This window comes from Aphis gossypii, chromosome 3, assembly GCF_020184175.1.
Source record: "Aphis gossypii isolate Hap1 chromosome 3, ASM2018417v2, whole genome shotgun sequence".
NCBI lineage: Eukaryota > Metazoa > Arthropoda > Insecta > Hemiptera > Aphididae > Aphis > Aphis gossypii.
In genome coordinates this window covers 44,692,546-44,706,618 of record NC_065532.1, presented here as the reverse complement: position 1 = coordinate 44,706,618, position 14,073 = coordinate 44,692,546, and the positions used below count along the sequence as shown (strand labels likewise).

At 26.1% G+C, this 14,073-nt stretch overlaps 1 protein-coding gene across 3 annotated transcripts; it reads right to left on the bottom strand.

The window, feature by feature from the left end:
* Nucleotides 1-2,573: 2,573 nt before the first annotated feature.
* Nucleotides 2,574-10,538, bottom strand: LOC114128375 (uncharacterized). Of its 3 annotated transcripts, none has more exons than XM_050204092.1 (6): nucleotides 10,171-10,538; nucleotides 4,567-4,777; nucleotides 4,392-4,475; nucleotides 4,044-4,242; nucleotides 3,546-3,974; nucleotides 2,574-3,481 (listed from the first exon to the last, which is right to left on the bottom strand). In XM_050204092.1, the coding sequence occupies exons 3-6, from the start codon at nucleotides 4,451-4,453 to the stop codon at nucleotides 3,173-3,175; spliced, it is 999 nt and encodes a 332-aa protein (XP_050060049.1). In that variant the 5' UTR covers nucleotides 4,454-4,475; nucleotides 4,567-4,777; nucleotides 10,171-10,538; the 3' UTR covers nucleotides 2,574-3,172. The 3 variants fall into 3 exon arrangements, with proteins under 3 accessions (XP_050060049.1, XP_027848681.1, XP_027848682.1); XM_027992880.2 differs by lacking the exon at nucleotides 10,171-10,538 and adding an exon at nucleotides 8,322-8,489; XM_027992881.2 differs by lacking the exons at nucleotides 4,392-4,475; nucleotides 4,567-4,777; nucleotides 10,171-10,538 and adding an exon at nucleotides 8,322-8,474.
* Between the last annotated feature and the right edge of the window lie 3,535 nt (nucleotides 10,539-14,073).

Sequence of the window (14,073 nt, the reverse complement as noted above, 5' to 3'; positions counted from 1 at the left end):
CAGTACCTATATGGCCAGTATACCATTAACATCGATATCAACCATTTCAAAATTTAATATTTAGTGTTATCATTTGAAACTTCTTGTATGAAGTATGCACCGATAGTTCAGTGGATGTAGAGAGTTCGTTTTCTATGTATACAAATATTCTGTCGATCTGTCAGACAATTATAGTAAGTTTCACTACTGTAAATTTTGGGAAACACGTGGTAGGTAATTAATTCTTTTTTTAATTAAAAATAATTTTTCAATTTTTTTTATTCATTTTTATAAGTACCTAGATTATGTTAATTTTTGGTCAAGCTTATTTTGCTTTTTTAAAACAATCAATTGCTTTCTTAGTTGCTTATTATGCTTTAAAATTCTAACCCTAGTTATTATAGTTTATTATACTGGACAATACTACAGTAGAACGTTATAGAATAATATATAATACCTATATATATTCAGGTTTTTATTAGGATTTTGACCATTTAGGTAAAAACAGTTAAAATTTATTATTATATTATAATATAACAAAAGTAATTTTCGTAACAACAGTTTAATAAGTATTAATTCATCAAATAATAACAAAAATGCTTAAAAATTACTGTTGTGATAAGATAGACTTGGGTGTGAGAGAGCCGACGGTGTTTGTGTGAATTGATCAAGTCTGTCCACTGGTTATTTATATTCTTCACGTTAGGTACCTCACTACCTCAGCAAGTTCCAGGTGAACGAATGCAGTAATGGACATGATATATAGTTGCGGGTGGGCAACGACTGTGCAGACGAATTGGCGACGACGGCCAATTGCGGAGACTCGGAAAATGCATTTTCTGCAATAGCGTCAGAGTGCAACAGCTGGAATGCTCAGATTGCGGTAGGCCGCTCGTGAAATATCGGGGCTAAAATTGGTGAATCACTGGACTGATTCATGATGCCCGATGCATTGTTTTCACCTCGGCGAGGAATGGTTGAGTTCGAACGGCTAATTGCCAATGCCGCGGCCGCACACTGACGTGCCCGAAAATTCTGCGTCCGATTGCGCATGCAAGCACGCGTCTTGTAATCGGCCGCAGCGTTACCTATGTTACATGGTGCTGCGGTGCTGCGGACATCCGTCTCGCCGACACTTACTCGAATCAGCGCCACTGTGTATGCCGTCGTCGCTGTCATCCTCAACAGGTATCGGTAAACCGCCAAACATTCGGTATCTATATGAAGCAAGAGTAGATTGGGGCGATAGGGCTATTTTATGTTACCGGGAATTAAATTTAAAGTCCCAAATTTTTTTTAATTTTTTTTTCAGTTTAAGTTAAAGCAATAGTTTTTTTTTTTAGTTAGAAGAATATTTTTTCAGAAATTAGTGATCTATTGAAGATAATGAAGAGTGATGAGAAGGAATAGTTAGTTATATTTTAGACTTTAAATGAAGATATATTATAATTCTGATATGTATGATTATATGATACATGCAACTATGCAAGTATCAAGTTTACAATGTGTTTTAGTTGTGTTGGTATTTTAGCCTTTTAGGATATTAAAAACGCTTCAATTTTCAACTTCGAGGATGGTTTTTAACAGATTAACCGCTATGTGTACCATTTTTGGTACATGGTTGATTTTCCATTTGAGCTAACCCAAAAAGTAGCGAACACACCTTATTTGCTAATACTTTATTTAAAATTATAATTGTTTTTTTTTTCATTTTTTTTTACTTAAAAAAATGAATTTATAAGATTTCAATGGGCTGGTCGAAGATTTGTTTAGATGTAATTAGTAGTTGGTACTTTAGATATTGAAAGTAAAAAATTCCTATTGCGAGTATACATTTCAGTTTTTTAATAATTGGGAACCCCCCGCCCCCCCCCCCCCCAAAATGTAGGAAAATAGGAATTTTTACATCAGACATCAGTTTTTAACAAAATTGATTTTTTAAATTTATGACAATCGAAAATAAAAAACAACCGTAGATATAATTGAAATTTTCACAGTATTTATATTATAACAGTTTATATACGATGTATACATATATTATTTAATTTTAAAAATATTTTAACTCTTTTGAGCTATTTTTAGAAAAATGAAATTTTGGATTTATTTTTAAAAATCAAAAATTTAAAAATTGAATACAAGGTTTTTTATAAGTAGTTAATGATAGAAATTTAAAAAAAGTTTGGAGAAATAAAAAAAAAAATTAAGAATTTTAAGTTTAAATTACTTATAACTAATTTTGTCGAAATCACGAAAATTAGTAAACTATTTTGTTGTTAAAAATCCATAAAATTTGTTTTAATACAAGTAGGTTCTTTTTAAGTTTTTCAATTTATATTAGACAAAAAAATATTTACTGTAAAGTTCAATTAATTTTTTATAAGTGCAGCTGTTTGGTGTTCAAATTTTTACAGTATTGGATTATTTACCTGCTGTAATATTATTATTTCTCCTCAAATGATTTTTAATATTTTATTATTATTTAAATATGAATTACCTACATTATCGTAGACACACTTCAATTTTTACCAAATGTTTATATTACATCGAGGAAAAATATTAAAAAAGACAATTAAGGAATTTTTATGTTAAACAAGTTTTTAAAAAATGTATTTCTTTATTTTCTTATAACAAAAAAACAAATAACCGTAGATAATTAAAATATTCACCAAGTGTTTATTTTATCAGTTAACGTTTTTGTGTTATTTTTTATTTGGTTCACATCGGTCATAGTGCAGCGAAAAAGATTAAACTTTGACTAACTCTGGTAGTCTGATTTACGTGATGCACTGAGTGTTATTGTGTTAATTTTATTATTAGAGCTTATCATATAGCACGACACCATGTTATTCTTATTAAATGTGTACGTATTATAAAACTTGGCTATGAAATAACGTATTCTAATAATTTTTAAAATTTTAAAAATATTTTAATTCAGAAATTATTTACACTAGGACATATAATAGTTTGTAACTGTTTGTTGCAATAAGTAAAAGATACAGATTGCGTTAGTTTCATTTTCTTATACCTAGATACATTTAAATATTTAATTGTAAATGTTCACAATAATTGATATTAATAATTGATTAATCATAATCAGTAATAATATTTTTAATATTTCAGTATAGAATCCGTAGATCTATGTTTGATAATCTTATAAGTTTATAAAAAAACTGTACCTATTGCTATTTAAAATTTATGATAAATAAGTCACAAGAATTTTTTGAAATTCTTCAACATGAACGTCTTGAATAATTTCAACATTATTTGGCTTGTGAGATCTTTCTGAATAATCAATCAGTATTCCACCACGTGCTTCACCTTCCATAATTGGTGTTATATTTGTAACAATTGATTTTTTAATCAAATTTGGACATAAAATTGCTGCCGCCATTAAAGAATCACAAGGTTCCCACGTTGGTGATTCTTTAGTTTTTGATTCTGCTTTATTTAAAAACTTTAGGAATTTTGAATTAATACCACCTAGTACATTTTTTCTCCATGACTAAAACAAAAAAATAAATTATAGATGTATTACATAAAGTAATTTTTAATTTTTTATATCTTACCGATGATATATTAATTGATAAATTTGTCTCCCAGGGTAGTAATAAACTAACTTCTCCTCGAGTTGAATTAAAAAATATAAAATTACTTTCGGCATCTGAGCCAAAATTGAATTCAACACCTGGACTGCTATTCCCAATTCCAATAACACTACCACCCATGACATAAAATCGCTTGATTTTATGAACAAATTTTGGATCCAAAGATATGGCAAGCGCGATATTAGTTGTTGGTCCAATTACAAGTATACTCAATTCACCAGGATATTTATAAGCTAAATCAATTAATGCAACTGCTGCATGCTTTGATCTATCAATATTACCAATAATTTTTTGATTGAATTCAAAATCACCAAATCCATCATTACCAAAGAAATTATCAGATGTATGATTATGGGTCAGAGGCTTGTAAGCACCAGAGTAAACTGGAATCTATGAAAAATAATAATCATTTGCTTTAAAATGCATATCAATAAATAATGTTTTTCTTGTTATAGTTACTTTTGATTCATTTGCGATTGTCAATGTTTTGAGCACATTTTTTTCGACATTTTTTAAATTGGTGTTACCATAAGTACAAGTAATCGCCACAATATCGAAATTCGTGTCGTTATTGGCACGTGCCGATAGTAGAAGCAAAATTGCCATTGCATCATCAGCACCAGCATCCGTGTCAATCACAAGTTTATCACTTTTCACTCTAGTAGAATCAATTACATTGGATTTATACGTTTTATAGTTAAAATACTTTGATAACTGTTATATTTATTAAATAATAATAATAATTAAATTTAAAATATTTTAACTATAGTTTTAAGTAAAAACTTAATGATAATTTAATTTATTTACCCTTTTAAAATTGTCATCAAAACAAACCCAAATGTAATAAATAATTCTTTTCTTTTCATCATTATTGGATACTTATTATTTAACCTACAAAATAATAATTGTAACGCGAATTACTAGTTGAAATAAAATAATGTATGTTTGTCAATAAATGTCATTATTGTTGTTTTAAACTTACAATGAAGGTCGGTAGCTTAATTTGGCTGTCCACCAAACGTTGATATATGTTTTTTTGTTTAATTTTGAAAACACCTTATAGTATTATAGGACCGGTTAATTGTTTATATTACACCGTGTCATTTCATGGTTAAATATTGATTATTAACTCAATGATTAAATTTAACTTACTGATAACCAATAACATTGATTTAATGTATTATATTTGGTAACTAAAACAATATATATAAGATATCATTAATTTAAGATTGTGTAATATATAACTATTAACTACACATTGTTATTTATTAATAAATAGCTAGGTAGTAATATTTATTGATAAATATATCATTATTCATGTGTGCGATGAACGGACAATTTATTTCTATACCGCTGTATGGTAAAATGATAAGCATCAAAGTATCATTAGAATGCATCATATTTTTATTTTTTAAATAAATTATGCGCGTAAATTTAAAATTAATTATATCATTTTTTAAATTATTTAATAACTACATACTTATATAGTTTAAAAAAGATCAACTATAACCAGTGATGTAGTCGTAATTTTTTTAGTGAGTATACGCTTAATGTGCTTGGTATATAAACTGTTATTTTTATATTTATAATAATTACATAAGTACATTAATTTCTACCCTGAAGTAATTGAGATTTTACTGCAGTCTACAATCATATTCCTAGAAATATATTATTATTAAAGCGCGGATTTGTATGTATTTATTGTATTTACAAATTTATTCTGGTTATGATAATATGCTAAGTGAGCACAAAATTTGTTTCATGACATAATAACGATTCAAAAAATGAAACTTTTTTAGTGCATATTTTCGCATTATTTTTCTATTTTTCTATTTTAAGGGCTTATTTTAAAATTTTAATTGCATATTTCATCTTTTAGTGCATATTTCGATGTTTAGTTTTTTAAACATTTTTAAATACATATATAATATTATATAATATACTATTGTATATTATGATATAAAAAAAATAATATTATATTTTATAGTTTCGATTTATATCAAAATAAATTAATAGGTAGGTATATACTTGTAGGAATAATCAGTTTTTCCAAATATAGCTTTAAATAGGGCTTAGATCAACCATTGGGGAACTAAATACATAAAGTAAGATAATAAATTATCGATTACGACCATGATTGACATTATTTCACTATTTTTCAAAAAATAATTTTTTATGCATATTATTTATTTTTTATGACTATTTTAACATTTTAATGCATATTTAAGATTTTTTAGCACACGTTTGGATGGTTTTTAATACATATAAATCCACGCTCACCTAATTATTATATGTTTTAATTTTTTATTATTACACCTATATTATGAGTTAATGATACATAGATAGTAAGCACGGTATATTATACCGTGATAGTAAGTAATTAAGTAATACAAACAACTGTTTTAATTATGGAAACTGTAAAATCAATAAGATTAGGTTATTTTTATTTATTAATTTAAAATTATTTATCAAATAGATAGTTAAGTAGAATAAATGCAATCCCATACGCGTATACTCGCATGTCATGTGTTATTCTATAAGTAGGTATATGCACTTACAGAAAAACAGAGAAGTGAGTATACGCCGTATACCAACGTATATGCTCCACTACACCACTGGGCCTATAACATACTTATGGACAAGTCTACTATATTATGTATGTATAGATGATCTAACTATCTATTATTAATAATGTTCATATTGTAGTATTAAATCTTTAAGTTCGTGATTTTGATAATAGGGTAAAATTATGTTTTTTCGCAATTTTTTATAGCTATAAATTTCCAAGTATTTTAATTTTTGAATAGCAGTCTACATTATATAGTCGTGAAACCAAATTAAAGTAGATACGTTTGTCATTTTTGTGATTGAAAAAAAGGTAAGTAAATTTAAAAATTACTTTCACCTAGATTTTAAATTAAAATAAATATTAGATTATTACTTAAATAATATTAATTTAAACAAAATTTTAAAGACTTTAGGAAATTCTCAGGACTGTAAGATAATTATCTAACTATAAGATAAAGTTTTTAATAAATTTTCAGATCTCAAGAGTTAATAGGATGCTACACTCGCTGTTTCAATGTATGTTGTTAGTACTTAGTTTTAATATTAAAATGAATTATCTACTACTATGAAAATTAAATGTAAGGCTTTTCGTGTTGGTTTTTTTTTCATATTTTAATTTTGAAATTTAAAATTGTGATATTATACATTGTCATATAGTTAATAGTCATTTCTTGCTTCTTCTTTAGTTTTTTTTTCTTCGTGAAATAAATGTTATTAAAGACCAAAACTACTATGTCTCTCCACAGTTTATATTGTCATTAACTAATTCTTCACCGTTTTATTTTTTATTCCTGTCTCCTAATATTTGCTACTGGTCAATCATAACTCTGTACTATGTATATTTAATATTTATCTTTGTTTGGTTATCCTATGACCTATATTGTCCTGTTTCCACTGGAGATCCATGTCGTTGTCTCTTGAATTGTCTAATTCCTTGCTTAGAAATAAGAAATTAAAATATCGAAAAATACTAATGTAAAAAACACACAATGTGCTTACATTTAAATTTGATAGCAAGTCAATTTACTTTAATATGTAAACTACCTAACTACCTACGCAAAATATCCTATTATTCCTATTATTGATGTACGTTTGAATTTTATCATATAATTTATATATAGACTCCGGAAACGATAAGACGAAGAAGAAGTTTTTGTACATTGAGTTCTGATAACTTCTACACTACGTCACTACATATGTCTAAATCTCATAAAATGTTGCCAAACAAGTTTTACAACTTAAATTTATATATATACATTTGTTTTGTGTAAAAAAATAAAAGAATTTTAAAATGTATTTTTAAAAAAAAAATAAATATAATCATCACCACTCATCGTCATAGTATATTTTGGAATTTCGGCAGTCTTAAGTTTAAATGGTCGCCATCGCGCATCGAATAATATATTATATAGGTAACAATAATACTATACGATTATAGTATATACACGCGAATACGGGTTCATTATTAAACTTAATATTATTTTTTTAGCTCTATTTTATTGTATTTTACTGACTTATTTAGCATGTCGGTATAACTGTGTAAAATATATATCAACTATTTTTTTTTTATGTATTAATAGGCACTTTAAATTATTTGACTATTAGGTATTTAATAGTAATCTCTTAATGATTATCAGTCAATATCTTTAAATTAAATTATACGTTTAAATGTAAATAAATTTAATACTCACAAAATTTTAACTGAAGAATATTGCAAAAATTATTACATTATTAAAATTAAAGGTGAAAGCAATTTCGTTGTGAGAATATATTTTAGTCTATATACCTTGTATCTGAGTAGTAAGCACTAAGTATCTATTAAGTACCTATTTAGTATAAGTATGAAAATATGAAATATAGCCGCGAGTGAAGTAATTTCCTTTTTGAATGGTAATTGCATGGTTACCTACTATTCAATATTAAATGAAATATTTAAATTACATTTCAGTGATTTGAATGAAAATGAGCATATTTTATTATTATCTTAAGATATTAAAATGTTCATTACCTAGTTCTTTTATGATTAGTTTATTTGATTTAGCAAAGAAATCGTAGCGGCCATTCACTTAAGTATAGATAGATGTATTTTTTTTCTATCCAAAATATTTTTAAGTATATTCGAACGATTGTGAAAATTTTTATGGAAAATAATTAAATCAAATTTCTCACCAATTGAATGATTTCTGTTATGCTATGCTATATTTCCGATTTGTATTTCTGAAGTGAAAAGTTCGGTCCCTCAATTGTTAATTTGCACTAGACTTGTAACCCGAAATATGTATTGCAACCGGTTTAAAACATACTATACTATTTAGTGATATTCGATTATGGGGTTCATTTTATAATAGGTTGTTCACGAAAAGTTTTGGCTGACTGTCACGATCCAAGCGGATTTTTCGTGATAGTATCTATAGTTATTAAACCAATTGCAGTATTTTTTTTTATATAATGCTTTAATAATTCAACTTTATAATTTTCTTAATTGATACCCGCGAGTGGTGACCAGTGACATATATAAACATTGTTGTTTAATGTTTATCTACTTTATATGTTTTATTATGTATTTAATCAAAATATATTGAACATATCTATTTTTAGTCGAAAATGTATAGAAACAAAACATTGATTATTGTTGAGACATAGCAAAGATAACTATGGATATTGATAACATTTAAACAATAATGGATGAAAGTATGCAATTTCCATTATTTGCTACTTTTCCAAATGGATAAGTGTGTATAATTCTTGTTATTATAGCACGTGGAATTCGTGAATCGTGGTACAGACGGTACAGTCTTAAAAGTTGGCTTTATATTACGGTGTCAGTACTTAGTTAATAGTTGGATACTATACAGGATTTATGAAAATCATTATAATTCCAAATATTTCTAAGACTACCTAGTACCTACTATAATTAATATGTATAACTTATAACTTATAAATTATTATCATCTAGGTTATCTTAAATATTTCCTAACTAAAATATTTCCAAGATTACCTCATAATATAACCTAATAAACTATTTATATGCGGTTGGTTAAATAAAATCGTCAATCTATTTATAAGTTTACATTTTTTGTGTTTCCATCTGCAGTATACATCATCGTAATACCTATATATTATACCGTGTGATATAGGTACTGGTATATAGTACCTATATGTAATATTTAATGTGGTATTGGGTGTAGGTACAATTTTCATACTCAAACTTATAATAAATTATTTTTACCTAATAAATACTTAATACCAAATAACTATAAAATATGTTTAAGTCAATGTTAATTAGATATTAAAAATATAACACGAATATAGATATACATTTTATATAAATATTACAGTATTCTAAATATTCCGGAAGTACAAGTACAGTCGACACTCGATAACTCGAACCTTGAGAACTCGAAATTCTCGATATCTCGAATAAATAAAATTCCCCTTTAAATAACAATAACACTTAATATTAAAATAATCTTGTTAACCCGAAAATTATTTAAACAATATTTCGATGTCTCGAATTTTCTTATCCAAATTTAGAACTAAATACACGTATATAAGACGATATCGTCTCCGATATATTGGACAATATAAAGATAATGAAGATAAAGAAGTCAAAGACCCGCAAATAGAACCCTGTACCATCACAATTCACAAGTAAAAAAGAGACACTTGCCTTAGAAAAAAATACGTAAATATATTAAAACCAATAAAAGTATGGAAGATTTATTTAAGCCACTCGATTATTTAGAAAATAAAATAGATAACGATGTTTTAAATAAAAATAAACAATAACCTTTGGACCAATTCTTTAAAAATATTATGTAGGTATGTATATTTTTTTATTTATTTGATGTAAACTACTACCTAAATTAATTTAGAATATTTTTTTTAAATATATTTTTTGATTACTCTAAATTTTTAGTAAGTCGAATTTTTTTCCCCGTGAACTTCGAATTACCGAGAGAGGTACACTGTATATTAAATAAAATAGTATAAGTAGTAAATTATTTGTTACACTTACATTTATTTCGGCGTTTAATTAGATTGCATAATTCAATTGATAATTTATAGACATTAATTTGCATTTTAGAATGTTTAGACTGAGCTCTTAATTGAAGCAAAGTGATATTATTTAAATACATCACAACTTTATTTAATCGAACTGTTCAACTGTCCACTTCCTGGGTTTGCCTGCAAAAGACACAGTATATACACAACCAAATACCAATATTAACTTACAATGTTTGGTAGTTATTAGGTAGTTGTAAGATTATAAAATATTAGCTTAACATAGAAATGAAATAAAATAATGAAGTAAAATAAAATTTAAATTGTTACGGCGATAATGTGAAGTTATTCATAATTATATAATATTGTGTATATTTATTAAACGTCTATAGCGAATAAATAATAATGTCGTAGGTACCTATACAAAATATCAATAATAACATCCCACCAAGAAATATTAAAAGACAAAAATCCTTATAAGTGACCTCATCGTTTTATCTGTATTGACTGTATTGTGGTTTTAAATAATAATTATTTTTTCTACCCATTAGGTTTTATGTATATTTTTTTAAATAATTTCTCTACAGAATAATAATTGTAACTAGGTTATCTCTTCAGTCTGAGAGTTCCCACACTAGCAGGTCTCCCTCTCATGTTTATTCATGTTTTTTTTTATTTCTTATTGTAATATTGTATACTGACTTATACTATGTTCACTGTATTATCTTACTTTATATACCTAGTTTAATTAAAATATTATTGCTAAAAATTATCTTTTTTTTTTATTTATTAAAATTAAAATGTATCAACATATTACATGTTACAACAAGTTAGTTATAATTTTATAAATAACCATAAAAATAACAATTTAATTTAGTTATATATATATATAATATAATATATTGTGTGTTTGTGTTTTGATGTAGGTACGCCAAAAAAAAAATTATCTAATATAGTGTTAACTTATTAAAAAAAAAGAGATTTTTAATTCCAGTATAAACAACTTATGAGGAAATCCTTGTAATCAAATTTCAAGGTTTTTAATTAAACGTATTTTTTTATCAACATTTATAAAAACAAAAATATGGACGAGTATATAGGAACCGCTCCGCTTACATAAGTACCGATTTGGATTTGGGGCACTATATAAATTACAATAAGTGTGTTAAATATGAATATATTATTATACACTAAAAATCATTTTGAGCTAAGACGATTAAGTATATTATTACATGACATTTTATAAAATATTCAGAACATTTCATTTTGACATTTTTTTAGTAACTAGATTCAATTTGCGAAGCATCCGAGTTGGGTCACAAGTACTAAGATTTAATCGCATGTACAACACTAGTTGAGTCCGGGATTGTTTTAAGAAAGTAACAAAGAATTTTAAGTAAATACTAATAATATACAATACAAACAAAAAATATTAAAAATGTCATTTTTCTAAATTCACATAACCCGCGATATTGTCTATTTTATCAATTACTTTTTGGTATTTTCTCATATGAAATATGTCAGTGTCAAATTATTATCTAAGAAAACATAATATACATACCATTAAAATCAGTCGATCTTTTAGACTACTTATTATGTATGCAATTACCTATATCAACTATATAGATTAAAGATTAATTTTTCAGTATAGAAAAATTATTGAAGTTTATAATTGAAGCATTTATTTTATTTCAAAAGATGAAGGCAGAAATAAACCAAATAAATAAATAAAACATATCATTGTTAAATCAATACGACAATATCTACATAGCTCACAACTTAAATATATATTAGCGATTAGCCATAATATAATATGTTGCAATATCGCTAAAAGTTGCTAACCCTAAGTCCTAAGTTACTTTATCATCTATAACATGGTTATACATATTTTGAATTTTTTGTTTATTTAGTTTTTCTTTATTATGTATACCTATCTATTATTGTTTGGTTGACGAAGTATATTGTATTTCTTAGACAGTCATCAGACCCATGAATCATTTGACAAATCATTTGACTCCAGGTAGCGGCTTAGCCAGACCAAATTTTCAGGTGGGGCAAAGTAAACTTTTTTGGGGGGGAGGGAATTATATATAAAACAATGTCTTTCTAATATTTTTAATATTTTTAGGGAGGGGAAACGACTGGGTTTAGGGGGGGGGCAACGCCCTCTTTCGCCCCCCCGTGGCTACGGGCCTGTTTGACTCACTGATCAAATTGATAAATGACAAATATTTAAGACTTGTTCAAGTTACTAGGTACCATTTTATACTTTTCACGTGAGCACATTAATTAAATAATAAATAAAAAAAAATAATAGGTATAAGTACTTACTTATTTTTATTTTTTGCTTTCTAAAAACTGTACAATAAAATTACAGTTGTGGTTTATACTTTCATAAAAACTTCTTTTTAAAGTCATATCACGTTTTTATATATTTTTTATAAGTGTGTTCTAAAAGTTCCTAGAATGAAAAAAAATATTTCTTTAATTTATCTTATTTTTGTTTGACTACATTTCTTACAACGGAAATAAAATTTGAAAATTGTCTTAACAGTATTATCGTATTTATGAGTGAAATATGGATTTCCTGTATATTCAATTTTCTAAAAGCAGCTTTGTATGATGTATACTTATTCAAATTGTATTGATTGTATAGTTCTTCAAAGAAAAATAAAACAAAATATAATCTTATAGTAAAATTATTACATTCTTCGCTGTGTTTAGATTCTAAAATAACAAAATAACAATAATAATTTAATGCTTGAATTTACTCCTTTCCAATTTCTCCCCATCATATACTGTTTTTCGAATTAGTTGGATAATTTATGGAACGTTAGTTGTACAAAACCTGATTATGTTAATGAACTTTTTGGTTAAAAGCTCATCCATTTTTAATTTATACATCCACAATAAATAATTAATTATTCAAAATCAAACCACGTACCAAATACTTATTTTAACTAAGTACTAATAACCAAATTTAAGAGCTCACGTGAATCGAAAAAGTGTCAAAATGTAGCATAAAATCTTCTAAATTTGTAAATGGAGCAATATCAAATTAACGCATTCACCCCCCCCCCCCTCCGCATTCATCATTGTTTGACATATCAATTCTCAAGCTATATGTAGTGATCTTTATCTAGTACTTACTGTCCACTGGACTATATTGCCAAACATATTTATTATACATTTACATATACCTATATCCTACCGGCTACCACACGTCCACATATGTATTGTAATTTTTACATATTTTATACATGATAGTATGATACACTTAAAATGCAGAAATTAATGATTATTTAATTTTATATTTTATATACTTACATTATTTGAGACAATTTTGAGTAACTAGATTTTAGTTGTCTAACTTTAAAATAGAAATCATGCCGAATTAAAAAAATAAAAATAAAAATTAATTTAAAAATATTTACTTTATATATTTTTATTATAGGTAGGTATCAATAATTATCAGGCTGATTATTTATAAATGTTTTAATTTATATTATGTTAAGTATTCATCCATTTACCTATAACTATTTATTAATTTCATGATTTAAGTACGAATGTACAGGTACTTAACGGTTTTATCACGTCATCACGACTATCTTTTTTATGCAGTTTAATTTTAAAAAACGAACTAAAAAATATTAAAACTGTTACAAAAACTAGGAATAAAATTCAAAATTAGAAAATGATAGTTAACTCAAGGAGGAAAATATTCAGCCGACAGCCATACAATTGAAAATGCTTATAAATGGGATAAATGGATTATATCGTACTTATTTTGACGCCACGTGAATTTTAATCATTTAACTGTTAACCACACTTACAATTTTATTGATTCTCAAACTGGTGCTCATGCACATAATTTCAATAGGTTGTGGGGATCCTCTTAATGGCATCGAAGTACGGT

Excerpts from the sequence above, each read along its gene's own strand:
- LOC114128375 (XM_050204092.1), bottom strand. The coding sequence starts at position 4,453 with ATGATGAAAAGAAAAGAATTATTTATTACATTTGGGTTTGTTTTGATG. Across the intron at positions 3,975-4,043 it reads CAATCGCAAATGAATCAAAA|ATTCCAGTTTACTCTGGTGC; the intron begins GTAACTATAACA and ends TATTTTTCATAG. Across the intron at positions 3,482-3,545 it reads TATCAATTAATATATCATCG|TCATGGAGAAAAAATGTACT; the intron begins GTAAGATATAAA and ends TTTTTGTTTTAG.